The following is a 17,186-nucleotide window of genomic DNA, read 5'->3' on the forward strand; positions in this document are numbered from 1 at the left end:
TCATTATCCTGTACCCCCAGTGTCAGTGTCATTATCCTGTACCCCCAGTATCAGTGTCATTATCCTGTACCTCGAGTGTCAATATCCTTATCCTGTACCCCAGTGTCAGTGTCATTATCCTGTACCCTAGTGTCAGTGTCATTATCCTGTACCCCCAGTGTCAGTGTCATTATCCTGTACCCTAGTGTCAGTGTCATTATCCTGTACCCCCAGTGTCAGAGTCATTATCCTGTACCCCCAGTGTCATTATCATTATCCTGTACCCCCAGTGTCAGAGTCATTATCCTGTACCCCCAGTGTCAGTGTCATTATCCTGTACCCCCAGTGTCAGTGTCATTATCCTGTACCCTCAGTGTCTTTGTCATCATCCTGTACCCCCAGTGTCAGTGTCATCATCCTGTACCCCCAGTGTCAGTGTCATCATCCTGTACCCCAAGTGTCAGGGTCATTATCCTGTATCCCAAGTGTCAGTGTCATTATCCTGTACCCCGAGTATCAGTGTCATTATCCTGTACCCCAAGTGTCATTGTTTAAAGGGAATCTGTCAGCAGATTTTTACTAAATAATCTGAGAGCAGCAATATATAGGGACAAGTACCATGATTCCAGCGATGTGTCACTTACTGGGCTGCTTGCTGTAGTTTTAATTCCTGTCTTATCTGCAGTTCTCTGAATGCTGAGTTGTGTATTACCACATCCTCACCCCTGATTGGCAGCTTTCTGTGTACACTGTGTATAGGCAGAAAGCTGCCATTTAGTGGTAAGGGTGGGTTTATATAGAGCAGTTGACTAGGAGGCAAATGATTCCTAGTCCTGCAGTGATAGCCTCCTGCTGATAAAACACTGATTTTATTGAAGCTGCTACAAATAGCCCAGTAAGTGACACATCGCTGGAATCAGGGTCTCAGCCCCTGCATCTTGATGCTCTCAGAATTCACAGAAAAAAACCTACTGACAGATGCCCTGTAATATCAGGATTATTCAGCCATTCTGATGTGGATTTTCACAGTAAGTATATCTTTCCTGTCAGGTCTAAAAGATCCATCTAATAATGTATGTACCTTCTAATATGCACGCCTTCATTATTTGAAACTGTTTGTACCCCCCTACATACCCCCCCTCTTTGTCTCTGCATGCTTAACAGGCAGCTCTGCATGTCACTACTAGCCTTTCTTCACATGGCCGCTCTGCCTTCTCTGTATTCAAACATGGATGTGAAGCTCCAGCTCTGTGTGAACAGACCGTACAATCGCTGCTATATACCTTTTCACATCATGTGTTTTTCTCCTTGACTTGTGTAAAATAGTAACAATTATGGCACTCTATCTCCGATTACCTTCATCCCCTTCCTGGGGTTATAATACATATATGGGGGTGCTAGGTGTATATGATAACAATTTCTTGAGTACTTGTTAATGTGTATACACTACCTGGGTGTACGCACCTTCCTCTTGTAAGCCTGCGGTGCTCTCTCTCTCTCTCTCTGTCTGTTTTATATATTTTTAATATATTGTTTTTAATCTATTGAATAAACGTTACACTTTTCAACCATTCGTACGTCGGCCTTTTGTAAAGTTCATTTTTTTGGTGTTCTAATTAGAGTTGAGCGAAACGGGTCGAAAAATTTCAAAAGTCGCCGACTTTTGGCAAAGTCGGGTTTCATGAAACGAAACCCGACCCTAGGATGAGGTCGGCCACGAGGTCGGCGACTTACGCGCCAAAGTCGCGTTTCAAAAGTTTGTTTTGCGCTCTTTTTCAGCCAATCAGGATCCACGGACACTGTGGGCAACGTGATGACATAGGCATGGGTCACCACCATCTTTCAGAAGGGCATGCAAGTGATTGGCTTGCTTTGGTGGGCGTCACAGGGGGTATAAAAGGGCGTGCACGCCGACCGCCATTTTACTTCTGCCGATCTTAGTATAGGGAGAGGTTGCTGCTGATTCTGTAGGGAGAGTGTTAGGCAGGGAAGAAGACAAAAAAACTGCTTCTGCTGCTAGCGATTGTGCCTGTACAACACACCAGTCACTGTGTGTGCAGAGCAAGGGGAGGCTATATAGTGGTGTATCAGTGGTGTTGGTTGTTAGGCTGCCTTCTAAGGCTTCCTGACAGCTGCATTGCTGTTTACCCACTGTTCTGCAAACTGCTTTTTTAAAAGCAATCCCAATTTTTTTTTTTGTCCTGCTGAGGTACTGAGAGTGCATTTTTTCACACCATACAGCGGTGTACGCTCCTCACACAGTACCGTGTAACGGCTGTTATCACAGCCACAGTGAAGCTATTTGTGTGTCACTCTGTGAGAATAAGTCGAGGACATGTTCCGTTCTTACAGACCTGCACTCTAGGGAGATTCCTACTCTGCCCAATTCTACATACACCTTGTAGTTTGTGATACACTAGCCAATTTCTGCCTGTGACATAGCGCTCTGATATTCAGTGGGCCTCACACAATCCAAAAGTGTCCAGTGTCCACAAGTGTCTGCAGAAATTCAAAATCTCCCTTATCCTCTAGTCACTTTGGTCACAGCTGTGCCATCGAGCCTGTGACATAGCGCTCAGATATTCAGGGGGCCTCACACAATCCAAAAGTGTCCAGTGTCCACAAGTGTCTGCAGAAATTCAAAATCTCCCTTATCCTCTAGTCACTTTGGTCACAGCTGTGCCATCGAGCCTGTGACATAGCGCTCAGATATTCAGTGGGCCTCACACAATCCATAAGTGTCCAGTGTCCACAAGTGTCTGCAGAAATTCAAAATCTCCCTTATCCTCTAGTCACTTTGGTCACAGCTGTGCCATCGAGCCTGTGACATAGCGCTCAGATATTCAGTGGGCCTCACACAATCCAAAAGTGTCCAGTGTCCACAAGTGTCTGCAGAAATTGAAAATCTCCCTTATCCTCTAGTCACTTTGGTCACAGCTGTGCCATCGAGCCTGTGACATAGCGCTCAGATATTCAGTGGGCCTCACACAATCCATAAGTGTCCAGTGTCCACAAGTGTCTGCAGAAATTCAAAATCTCCCCTGTCCTATAGACACCTTGTACCTTGTTTTACATTACTATATAGTTTGTTGGATTTTGTCTGCATTTCTACCAAAAATGAGGAAGGCTGGTGGAAGAGGCCGTGGAATTGGGCGGGGGTGGCAGCTGGTAATGATGGTGTTGGTGGTGGATCTGATAGTAGTGGCAAGAGCAAAATAGGACCGAATGCAGGTGTTGAGCCTGCGTCATCGTCTGGCTCCATAAGGCTTCGAAGGCTTAGTTTTCTAGGAGTTGGCAAACCGCTTTTAAAGCCAGAGCATCAGGAAAAAGTTTTGTCTTACATTGCTGACTCAGCCTCCAGCTCTATCGCCTCCTCTTCTGAAGTTGTAAAAAGTAAAAGCACTGAGTCGTCATTGGAGGCTCATGTTCATGAACCACACCTTTCCTTGTGTCCTTCACCCCAACCAAGATTGAAGGATGACGCAGGCCATACTACTGATTACTCCATGGAGCTGTTTTCACATACCATGCCTGGATTATCAAGTCAACTGGTGAATTACCCAGGCCAAGATGAATCTGACATGGAGTGCACTGATGCACAGCCGCTGATGGATGATTCTGCTGGTACATTCACTCAGAGCACTACATTGTCCTCGCAGTGTACAGAGCCAGATTCTGACCCTGATGAGACTCAGGTGCCCCTTCCCGCACACTATACCACCATACACGGTGACACAGAGGAAGGTGCACATGACATTGAAGAGGAGGTGATGGATGACCCAGTTGTTGACCCAGATTGGCATCCATTGGGGGAACAGGGTGCTGCTTCCAATAGCTCAGATGAGGAGCATCCACAGCAGACATCGACAGCGCAACAGCTGTTATCTGGCAGGCCCGGAGCACTCCAAAGACAGGTTCCAAAAATCAAAAGAGTTGCTGGACAGCTTGTCCAGAGGGTCAAAAGATCACAGCGTGCTAGGCCGCAAAATGTCTGCCAAAGTAGGAAGAGTGCAGTGTGGCACTTTTTTGACCAAAATCCTCATGATCAGGCCAAGGTTATCTGTAATAAGTGCGCAAAGACCTTTAGCCGAGGGAAAAATCTGAAAAATTTGAATACCAGTTGCATGCTTAGACATTTAACCAGCATGCACTTGCAAGCGTGGACACAACACCAAACCTCAAGTGCCACATGTGCAACTGATCACAACGAAGGTAGTCAGCAACGCTACATTGTTTCCCCCACTGTAAGCCCACCGGTTAGCACAGCAGCAAATGTTGAGGTGTCGTTGCAAGGCCACAGCAGTCAGGGAATCCCACTGTTATATCAACGAAAGACTGATTCTAGGCCATCAGAAAGAACACCAACTCCATCACCATCATCAACCCTCTCTCAGTCCGCCCTGTCCACCGCTACTTCCACCATATGCAGCTCTCAAGTCCAGCTCACCCTCCCAGACACTATGAGTAGGTCAAGAAAGTACTCAGTCTCTCATCCGCGTACACTGGGTTTGACCGCCCACATTGCCAAACTAATCTCGTTTGAGATGATGCCCTTTCGGTTGATGGAAAGCACAGCTTTCCGCGAACTCATGGCCTATGCAGTACCACGCTATGACATACCCAGTCGCCACTTCTTCTCTCGCAAAGCCATCCCAGCCCTCCACCATCATGTGAAAGACCGCATTGTCCATGCACTCAAGCAGTCAGTGAGCAGAAAGGTGCACCTCACAACTGATGCATGGTCCAGTCGGCATGGCCAGGGCCGTTACGTGTCCATCACTGCGCACTGGGTTAATGTGGTGGATGCAGGGTCCACAGGGGACAGCGGTGGTGGGACAGTGCTGCCTAGCCAACGGTATAGGAAACAGTTGGCTGTAGGCGTTCGACCCTCCTCCTCCTCCTCCAGAAGCGAAAGCTCGTCCACAGAGCGCAGTCGTACGAGCACTCCATCTGCAGCTGCCACTGTTGCACACAAGGTGTCCCCCTATCGAGCAGCTAGTGGAAAGCGTCAGCAGGCTGTGTTGCAGATGATGTGTTTGGGCGACAGACACACCGCCGAGGTGCTGGCCGAGTACTTGAAGCGACAAACTGAGTCATGGCTGGGCAGTGTACATCTTGAGGCAGGCAAGGTAGTTAGTGATAACGGCCGTAATTTTGTGGCAGCCATAGCCCTTTCAAAACTCAGCCACATACCTTGCTTGGCTCACACCTTGAACCTGGTGGTGCAGTGCTTCCTCAAAAATTATCCGGAGTTAACAGCCCTGCTCCAGAAGGTGCGAAGACTGTGCGCGCACATCCGCCGGTCGCCTGTACACTCCGTTCGTATGCAGAAGCTGCAGCGATTGCTCCACCTTCCCAACCACCGCCTCATTATCGACATTGCAACAAGGTGGAACTCCACCCTGCACATGGTGGAGCGGCTGTGCGCGCAGAGGCAGGCCATAATGCATTTGTGGGAGGATACACGGCCAGGCACTTTGAGAGCAGACATGGAGTTGACAGGTGTGCAGTGGTCGAAGCTGAAAGACCTCTGTAAAGTCCTTCAGTGTTTTGAGGAATGCACACGGCTGGTAAGCGCAGACAACGCCATCGTAAGCATGAGCATCCCACTTATGCGTCTGCTCATGCAAACTTTGACGCACCTTAAGGAGCAGGCTTCTGCAGCCAATGTTGATGAGGAGGAAGAGGAGGAGGGAATCCTTGATGACATTCAGCCATTGTCTGCTCAGGGACCTCTCCTGGACAAGGTGGAGGAAGAAGAGGAGGAGGAGGAGGAGGATGATGGGGATGATTACTTAGGGGAGGAGGATGCATCTCGTGGGGCAAGTGAAAATGTTGGCGTGGCAAGGTCTGGTACAGGGTTTGTGCGTGACTGGAGGGATGTGGATTTGCCAGAAAGTGCTCCTCCAACCAGCACTCGCAGTGCATCATTGACACCGGGAACATTGGCCCACATGTCAGATTATGCCTTGCAGATCCTAAAAAGGGACCCCCGCATTGCCAAAATGATGAACGATGACGACTACTGGTTGGCCAGCATCCTGGATCCACGCTATAAAGGCAAATTACAAAACATCATGCCACAGGAGAACCTTGACCTAATATTGGCTAATAAACAAGCAACTCTGGTAAATCGGTTGCTTGAGGCATTCCCAGCACACAGAAGCGGTGATGGTTCTCACACGAGCCGTACGGGCCGGGGGCAGCTTGGCAGAGGTGTTCGTGGTGCACACAGCAGAAGTGGCGTTGGAGACAGGGGTTTCATGACAATGTTGTTGACTGATTTTTCAAGTACCGCTCACACAACTGGTAATACTGCATCGATGGAAAGTGACAGGAGACAGCAGTTGTCAACTATGGTTACAAACTACTTTTCCTCCCATATCGATGTTCTCCCACACAGGTCATTCCCCTTTGACTATTGGGCCACTAAACTGGACACCTGGCCTGAATTGGCACAATATGCCTTACAGGAGCTCGCTTGCCCAGCTGCAAGTGTGCTATCGGAAAGAGTCTTCAGTGCAGCTGGATCAATCCTGACAGAAAAAAGGACCCATCTGTCAACCCAAAATGTGGATGATCTAACCTTCATTAAAATGAACCACGCATGGGTTTCCAAGGATTTTGTCCCACCTTCCCCTGATGACACATAGGGTGACAGAAAAATGGCTTGATTTGGTCCACCTCTTCCTGGGACTTGACCTATTTCACCTTTTGCATCAGCTGAATGTCCAACATCAACATATGCCACTTTCTAAAACTCCCTAACTGTGCTGCCCCCCCCCATGGCCGGGGTCACCACCTAGCGCACGTCACCGTGCGAGTGCCGTTGCCCTGGACAGGTGGGTAGGCTGACTCTTGGGCGCGGGCACTGGCACAGGGTCCCTCATAGTGCAATCAAGTGTCTCTGACGTTGGTGGTGCACACCCGCTGTCAGACACACCGCCGTACTATGAGGGGCCCAGTGCCAGTACCGACGCCCACGAGTGGGCCCCCCTTGCTTGGGCAGGGCCCCAGCATTTGCAATCTTTACCTCTCCCTGCTCCTCCGCTGTGTAGTCTGGGCCGTCAAATTCATACTGTGCCTGACACCGTCTGAGCCTGCCTCCTGATGTATAGACATATATTTTGAATGTGTACGCTATCCATACATGTTATATGGGGATACGGTACCCTTTCTAACCTTTGTGCAATGACGTGCAATCCATACTGGGCCTAACACCGTCTGAGCCTGCCTCCTGATGTATAGACATATATTTTGAATGTGTACACTATCCATACATGTTATTCGGGGATACGGTACCCTTTCTAACCTTTGTGCAATCACGTGCAATCCATACTGGGCCTGACACCGTCTGAGCCTGCCTCCTGATGAATAGACATATATTTTGAATGTGTACGCTATCCATACATGTTATCTGGGGATACGGTACCCTTTCTAACCTTTGTGCAATCACGTGCAATCCATACAGGGCCTAACACCGTCTGAGCCTGCCTCCTGAGACATATATTTTGAATGTGTACGCTATCCATACATGTTATCCGGGGATACGGTACCCTTTCTAACCTTTGTGCAATCACGTGCAATCCATACTGGGCCTAACACCGTCTGAGCCTGCCTCCTGAGACATATATTTTGAATGTGTACGCTATCCATACATGTTATCCGGGGAAACGGTACCCTTTCTAACCTTTGTGCAATCACGTGCAATCCATACTGGGCCTAACACCGTCTGAGCCTGCCTCCTGAGACATATATTTTGAATGTGTACGCTATCATACATGTTATCCGGGGATACGGTACCCTTTCTAACCTTTGTGCAATCACGTGCAATCCATACTGGGCCTAACACCGTCTGAGCCTGCCTCCTGATGTATAGACATATATTTTGAATGTGTACACTATCCATACATGTTATCCGGGGATACGGTACCCTTTCTAACCTTTGTGCAATCACGTGCAATCCATACTGGGCCTGACACCGTCTGAGCCTGCCTCCTGATGTATAGACATATATTTTGAATGTGTACTCTATCCATACATGTTATCTGGGGATACGGTACCCTTTCTAACCTTTGTGCAATCACGTGCAATCCATACTGGGCCTAACACCGTCTGAGCCTGCCTCCTGATGTATAGACATATATTTTGAATGTGTACGCTATCCATACATGTTATCCGGGGATACGGTACCCTTTCTCACCTTTGTGCAATCACGTGCAATCCATACTGGGCCTAACACCGTCTGAGCCTGCCTCCTGATGTATAGACATATATTTTGAATGTGTACGCTATCCATACATGTTATCCGGGGATACGGTACCCTTTCTCACCTTTGTGCAATCACGTGTAATCCATACTGGGCGTGAGAACGGCTGGCGAGCTGTTAAGCAAGGTACAGCACCTGTGGTTTGCACACGTAAGTTTTTCATTTTTTCAGGAATGACGGTTAGGCCTAATTCCGGAACTGCGGTTGACCTGCACTTACTGGGAAATCATTGTTCGCGGGTAATAATTGTAATCAGTGATCCCCATCACTAACGTTGTTCAGCGGGTTATCTGCACCTGTAAGCGACAAACGCTGGCCTTTTCAGTGTAGCGCACATGCAGCCACGGACATGTAAGGGCATGACACACCAGTTATTGGCCAATCTCATGTGCCAGAGCCTCACGTGTCCCTCTAGTAAGCCGGACTCGGACCGCGGGGCATGACGGAGTCTCGTTCGTTAACGGAATTAAGCTTGCAATGTGTGCATCTGTTCTGTAGCTGGCATGGTTGAGGTTTCCCAGGTGGAGTCGAATTTAACCGTAGGCTCCACTCCTGGTGGTGCCCTTCTGGAAATTCCTTTAAGGTTCAGCTTTGCAACCATACTGCCCACGTAAAACAAACACTTTGCCTTCATGAACGCTGTTTGGAGGGTCATGACTCGTGGGAATAACGCCGCCCAATCAGTTAACCTGCTAGAGAGATTGTTCGTTGCTCCCAAGCATGACATCACACTCCCTAGGAGGAAGGTAATGCCACTGTGGCGACCGTACTCCTGGGGGCGACACAAGTGCACTGATGCCCAGCCACTGCTTGATGAATCTGCTGGTACATTGACCCAGACCACTACATTCCCCTCGCACGCTACACGGCCTGAATCTGACCCTGATGAAACTCAGGTTACCCTTCCCATATACAGTTCCATCTTACACGGTGACAAAGAGGAAGCTGCAGATGAAAGTGCAGGTTCGGCCCACCCGCCATCAGACACACCACCGTACTATCAGGGGCCCTGTGCCAGTGCCGTCGCCAACGAGTGGGCCCCCCCTGCTTGCTCAGGATCACAGCACTTGCAAAGTTGAAATACTGTGCAGTGAGATGGAAGATGGGGACGACGAGGAGTCCAGACAAGTACAGGGATTCCCTAGCGAGGAGACTTATTTGATTGTTTTCAATGTTGGGACAGCAATTTTTGGGGAGCACTATACTCTGGAGAATGATAGATGGGGCCCACTATACACTGGAACATTCCAAAGGTGGACATCAGACACTGGAGCAGCATTTACAGGGCCCATTATACACTAGAGCATTAGAAATGGGGCCCATTATGTTTGGAGCATTATTTGGGCCCATAAGACAGTGGAGCTTCATCCATGGGGACCAACATATACTGTAGCATTATGTGGAGCTCATCATATACTGTTTCAAACATTATATGGGACCAATGATTCTGTATGGAGAAATAGATGGGCCTCGTCATGAGATGTAAAAAGTGAGGTATTTTTCATTGGACTATACCGCTATTTCTCTGCCGTATCGGAGCATGATGAGTTGTGGTATGTGTTAAAGGGGCGCTCTTTCGCCCAGGGCACATGAAAACCTGGAGCCAGCCCTCCCCCCCCACAGTCTGTAGCCAAATAACCCCCATTTTTCAGTGCGTAACTTGTATTATGAAGTTAATTAAGGTTGACAAGCTTAAGTAAGAAGAATTGATGCTTTTGGCATTCAAATGGGCACTGTAGGTGTGTTTCCTGTCCTCCTCTCACTGCCGACTTTTATTTCCCATTGACTTACATTGGGTTTCGTGTTTCGGGACGACCCCGACTTTTCCCTATAATCGGACGATCTTGCTCGACCCGACTTTTGGAAAAGTCGGGTTTCACGAAACGAAACGCGACCCTAAAAAACCAAAAGTCGCTCAACTCTAGTTCTAATGTATACACCGGCCAAATCTGCTTTAGTGCCCCTTTGACCCTGGTCTGGAATATCAGATGAGATCAAATCAAACACAGATATAATCTAGTAATGATAAAAGCTCACTTACGCCCCATAGATCTGTATTCTCCTTGCAAGGATTTGCGCCACTTACTTCCTATTGGAGGCAGTGGAAGGGATCTGTAGGGCCAGGCACGACTTACGGACCGCCGCGGTGATGTTTTGGGGTAAAAGATTTTTTTTTCCCTAAACTTCCTTTTAAACCATTCTTCCATATTTCCTCCCTTTGTGTCCTATTTTTTCTCTTTCGGTCGCTGCGGACTCAGCGCTCCTTACACAAATATTAATCTGTTTCTGTCTTCCCATTAATCTTCATTCCCTCCACTACATAATTGGTTATCTCAGACCACTATTTCTCGGTACAGTAATTGGTCATTGATTAGTGAGTCTGGCGGCATAAATAACAGCTGGGCGGACAATGAAGCCCCCTCTCACCACGGCACAGACCGCCGCGCTCAGCGCCTTATTTCACTTGTCTCATGCAATTCTAGTTCCATCCATTTCTATATTGCTGATGACCACAACGATAAACTGCTGTAAATGAACTCTCCGTCACCGGCCGGTAATGCTTAATAATTGCTGGGACACTGGCATTATTAAATTGTAATCAGTAGAACGCTGCGAAAAATGCAAAGCATCCTGGGAAATCGGCGGTGGAATAAAAGCTCTACCTCCCTGAATCCCAATTAAAGGGGCACTACGCTCAAACCTTGCCCCATAGACTCGTCTAATAATAAAACGAATGTGTATGAGCCGCAGTACCAGACGCAGCCACACGGACATGAGTGGCGCTGTTGTGGTGCATTGGAAGTGTTGGAGATACACAGTATACTCAGCACTGTACATGTAAACCCATACCTCCTCCAACTGCAGTACGAATGTGACATTGTGCCCTTGTTCTGCAGTCAGCTTTCCGTCCAATGTAGTGAGTCGGAGACCGCGCGGAGCTTTTCCCGGACACTGCTGAGGTTTGGCCGTGTACCGTTCTCTTACACCGTCCGTGCAGTTGTTGGACACAACCTTTCTATAACTGAGATAAAATATGTGCAAATTCCATGAAGAAAAACACATGAAGATACATACAGTACGGAACGACACATGAGAATACATACAGCACGGAACGACACATGAAGATACATACAGTACGGAACGACACATGAAGATACATACAGCACGGAACGACACATGAAGATACATACAGCACGGAACGACACAAGAAGATACATACAGTACGGAACGACACAAGAAGATACATACAGAACGGAACGACACATGAAGATACATACAGTACGGAACGACACATGAAGATACATACAGAACGGAACGACACATGAAGATACATACAGCACGGAACGACACATGAAGATACATACAGAACGGAACGACACAAGAAGATACATACAGAACGGAACGACACATGAAGATACATACAGTACGGAACGACACATGAAGATACATACAGAACGGAACGACACAAGAAGATACATACAGTACGGAACGACACATGAAGATACATACAGAACGGAACGACACATGAAGATACATACAGTACGGAACGACACATGAAGATACATACAGAACGGAACGACACAAGAAGATACATACAGTACGGAACGACACATGAAGATACATACAGAACGTAACGACACATGAAGATACATACAGTACGGAACGACACATGAAGATACATACAGAACGGAACGACACAAGAAGATACATACAGTACGGAACGATACATGAAGATACATACAGTACGGAACGACACATGAAGATACATACAGCACGGAACGACACATGAAGATACATACAGTACGGAACGACACATGAAGATACATACAGCACGGAACGATACATGAAGATACATACAGCACGGAACGACACATGAAGATACATACAGCACGGAACGACACATGAAGATACATAGAGCACGGAACGACACAAGAAGATACATACAGTACGGAACGACACAAGAAGATACATACAGAACGGAACGACACATGAAGATACATACAGCACGGAACGACACATGAAGATACATACAGCACGGAACGACACATGAAGATACATACAGCACGGAACGACACAAGAAGATACATACAGTACGGAACGACACAAGAAGATACATACAGCACGGAACGACACATGAAGATACATACAGCACGGAACGACACATGAAGATACATACAGCACGGAACGACACATGAAGATACATACAGCACGGAACGACACAAGAAGATACATACAGTACGGAACGACACAAGAAGATACATACAGAACGGAACGACACATGAAGATACATACAGTACGGAACGACACATGAAGATACATACAGAACGGAACGACACATGAAGATACATACAGCACGGAACGACACATGAAGATACATACAGAACGGAACGACACAAGAAGATACATACAGAACGGAACGACACATGAAGATACATACAGTACGGAACGACACATGAAGATACATACAGAACGGAACGACACAAGAAGATACATACAGTACGGAACGACACATGAAGATACATACAGAACGGAACGACACATGAAGATACATACAGTACGGAACGACACATGAAGATACATACAGAACGGAACGACACAAGAAGATACATACAGTACGGAACGACACATGAAGATACATACAGAACGTAACGACACATGAAGATACATACAGTACGGAACGACACATGAAGATACATACAGAACGGAACGACACAAGAAGATACATACAGTACGGAACGATACATGAAGATACATACAGTACGGAACGACACATGAAGATACATACAGCACGGAACGACACATGAAGATACATACAGTACGGAACGATACATGAAGATACATACAGTACGGAACGACACATGAAGATACATACAGTACAGAATGACACATGAAGATACATACAGAACGGAACGATACATGAAGATACATACAGTACGGAACGACACATGAAGATACATACAGCACGGAACGACACATGAAGATACATACAGCACGGAACGACACATGAAGATACACACAGTACGGAACGACACATGAAGATACATACAGTACGGAACGACACATGAAGATACATACAGTACGGAGCGACACATGAAGATACATACAGTACGGAACGACACATGAAGATACATACAGTACGGAACGACACATGAAGATACATACAGAACGGAACGACACATGAAGATACATACAGTACGGAACGACACATGAAGATACATACAGCACGGAACGACACAAGAAGATACATACAGTACGGAACGACACATGAAGATACATACAGAACGGAACGACACATGAAGATACATACAGTACGGAACGACACATGAAGATACATACAGCACGGAACGACACAAGAAGATACATACAGTATGGAACGACACATGAAGATACATACAGAACGGAACGACACATGAAGATACATACAGAACGGAACGACACAAGAAGATACATACAGAACGGAACGACACATGAAGATACATACAGCACGGAACGACACAAGAAGATACATACAGTACGGAACGACACATGAAGATACATACAGAACGGAACGACACATGAAGATACATACAGTACGGAACGACACATGAAGATACATACAGCACGGAACGACACAAGAAGATACATACAGTATGGAACGACACATGAAGATACATACAGAACGGAACGACACATGAAGATACATACAGCACGGAACGACACATGAAGATACATACAGAACGGAACGACACATGAAGATACATACAGTACGGAACGACACATGAAGATACATACAGCACGGAACGACACATGAAGATACATACAGAACGGAACGACACATGAAGATACATACAGCACGAAACGACACATGAAGATACATACAGCACGGAAAGACACATGAAGATACATACAGTACGGAACGACACAAGAAGATACATACAGTACGGAACGACACATGAAGATACATACAGTACGGAGCGACACATGAAGATACATACAGTACGGAACGACACATGAAGATACATACAGTACGGAACGACACATGAAGATACATACAGTACGGAACGACACAAGAAGATACATACAGAACGGAACGACACATGAAGATACATACAGCACGAAACGACACATGAAGATACATACAGCACGGAAAGACACATGAAGATACATACAGCACGGAACGACACAAGAAGATACATACAGTACGGAACGACACATGAAGATACATACAGTACGGAGCGACACATGAAGATACATACAGTACGGAACGACACATGAAGATACATACAGTACGGAACGACACATGAAGATACATACAGTACGGAACGATACATGAAGATACATACAGCACGGAACGACACATGAAGATACATACAGCACGGAACGACACGTGAAGATACATACAGTACGGAACGACACGTGAAGATACATACAGTACGGAGCGACACATGAAGATACATACAGTACGGAACGACACATGAAGATACATACAGTACGGAACGACACATGAAGATACATACAGTACAGAGCGACACATGAAGATACATACAGTACGGAACTACACATGAAGATACATACAGTACGGAACGACACATGAAGATACATACAGCACGGAACGACACATGAAGATACATACAGTACGGAACGATACATGAAGATACATACAGTACGGAACGACACATGAAGATACATACAGTACAGAATGACACATGAAGATACATACAGAACGGAACGATACATGAAGATACATACAGTACGGAACGACACATGAAGATACATACAGCACGGAACGACACATGAAGATACATACAGCACGGAACGACACATGAAGATACACACAGTACGGAACGACACATGAAGATACATACAGTACGGAACGACACATGAAGATACATACAGTACGGAGCGACACATGAAGATACATACAGTACGGAACGACACATGAAGATACATACAGTACGGAACGACACATGAAGATACATACAGTACGGAACGATACATGAAGATACATACAGTATGGAACGATACATGAAGATACATACAGCACGGAACGACACATGAAGATACACACAGTACGGAACGACACATGAAGATACATACAGTACGGAACGACACATGAAGATACATACAGTACGGAACGATACATGAAGAAACATACAGTACGGAACGACACATGAAGATACATACAGTACGGAGCGACACGTGAAGATACATACAGTACGGAACGATACATGAAGATACATACAGTACGGAACGATACATGAAGATACAAACAGTACGGAACGACACATGAAGATACATACAGTACGGAGCGACACATGAAGATACATACAGAACGGAACGACACATGAAGATACATACAGCACGAAACGACACATGAAGATACATACAGTACGGAGCGACACATGAAGATACATACAGTACGGAACGATACATGAAGATACATACAGCACGGAACGGCACATGAACATACATACAGCATGGAACGATACATGAAGATACATACAGTACGGAACGACACATGAAGATACATACAGCACGGAACGACACATGAACATACATACAGTACGGAACGACACAAGAAGATACATACAGTACGGAACGACACATGAAGATACATACAGTACGGAACGACACATGAAGATACATACAGCACGGAACGACACATGAACATACATACAGCATGGAACGATACATGAAGATACATACAGTACGGAACGACACATGAAGATACATACAGTATGGAACGATACATGAAGATACATACAGTACGGAACGACACATGAAGATACATACAGTACGGAATGACACATGAAGATACATACAGTACGGAACGACACATGAAGATACATACAGTATTAACCATAAAAAATAGGAAAAAATAAAAACACACATTGAATACATTTGGGATCAGGTCTATGTGGAGCGCGTCACCTACCCGGTGCTGTTCAGGTAACTTTGCCCCAGGCTGCAGTCTTTGGACAATGATGATGGGTTGTACCAAAACGCCGGCAGGCACTGACCACTGCTGTGTCGCTCGTAGCCATAATCACTAAGGGGAGAGCGGAGATCATTTAGCACTGAGTGATGATTAATCATAATCCAATCTGAACGTTTACTGATTTGATAATATTAATCATTTGCTTTCATTGTTATGATATACGTTCTGCACATTCCCAGGGTGGTGATCTCTTTAATGGATGTGTCTGGATAGATGTGCATCAATTTAATCAACTTTCTAGTTTTATGTAAATGAAGCATAATCATCTCTGTATAAATGAAAAAGTTCTGCAACTTTCCAATGGTAATGGTGAGGAATGGGAAAATAAAGTGGGAGATATTAGTACTCTGTCAGTAATCACATATCAAAGGCAAACATCAAGTCAGGTATCAGAATCAGTTATCAGACCGAGTATTTCTGATGCTTGACTCTGATATATGATCATGTCATAAAAGTGACATTGTACTGGTGTGTTCAGCTCACAGTTGTGTCCAACATTTCAGGCACCTTTGATATCATAAAGCGGGATGTGCGTGTGTGTGTATGTACAGTATGTGTGTCTGTATGTGAGCATGTGTGTGTGCATGTGTGTATGCGTTTGTGTGTATGATCATGTGTGTATGTGTGTGTCTATGTGTATGTGTGCCTGCGTATGAGTGTATATGTGTGCGTATATACGTATGTGTGTATGTATGAGTGCGTATTCGTGTATGTATGTGTGCATATGTAAGTGTATGTATTTGTGTGCGTTTGTGTGTATGTATGTGTGCATATTCGTGTGTGTGTGTATTGTGGTGTAGTGACCACTGTGTCCGCTAGGGGGCACTGTGTGGGTGTCCCAGGACTGGCGTATAAGCATTTCCAGTGTGCTTATAGGAGTAGGATGCTGAATGATGGTAATGTATCCTAAGGTGGGTGGCCTTGGGGTGAAGGCTTGATTATGTATTGATCAGCAGAGAT

At 46.0% G+C, this 17,186-nt stretch overlaps 1 protein-coding gene across 10 annotated transcripts in view; it reads right to left on the reverse strand.

The window, feature by feature from the left end:
• The window catches only part of SORCS1 (sortilin related VPS10 domain containing receptor 1), a 955,194-nt gene that overhangs the window by 138,714 nt on the left and 799,294 nt on the right, over positions 1-17,186 (reverse strand). For all 10 annotated transcript variants that reach the window (XM_073553077.1, XM_073553078.1, XM_073553082.1 and 7 more), the window contains exons 17-18: positions 16,164-16,277; positions 11,099-11,270 (exon numbers count right to left, since the gene is read on the reverse strand). In XM_073553077.1, the coding sequence (XP_073409178.1) occupies positions 11,099-11,270; positions 16,164-16,277 (286 nt within the window). The remainder of the gene's footprint in view (positions 1-11,098; positions 11,271-16,163; positions 16,278-17,186) is intronic.

This window comes from Dendrobates tinctorius, unplaced genomic scaffold (genome assembly GCF_039654945.1).
Source record: "Dendrobates tinctorius isolate UK_male_01 unplaced genomic scaffold, ASM3965494v1 ptg000196l, whole genome shotgun sequence".
Classification (NCBI taxonomy): domain Eukaryota; kingdom Metazoa; phylum Chordata; class Amphibia; order Anura; family Dendrobatidae; genus Dendrobates; species Dendrobates tinctorius.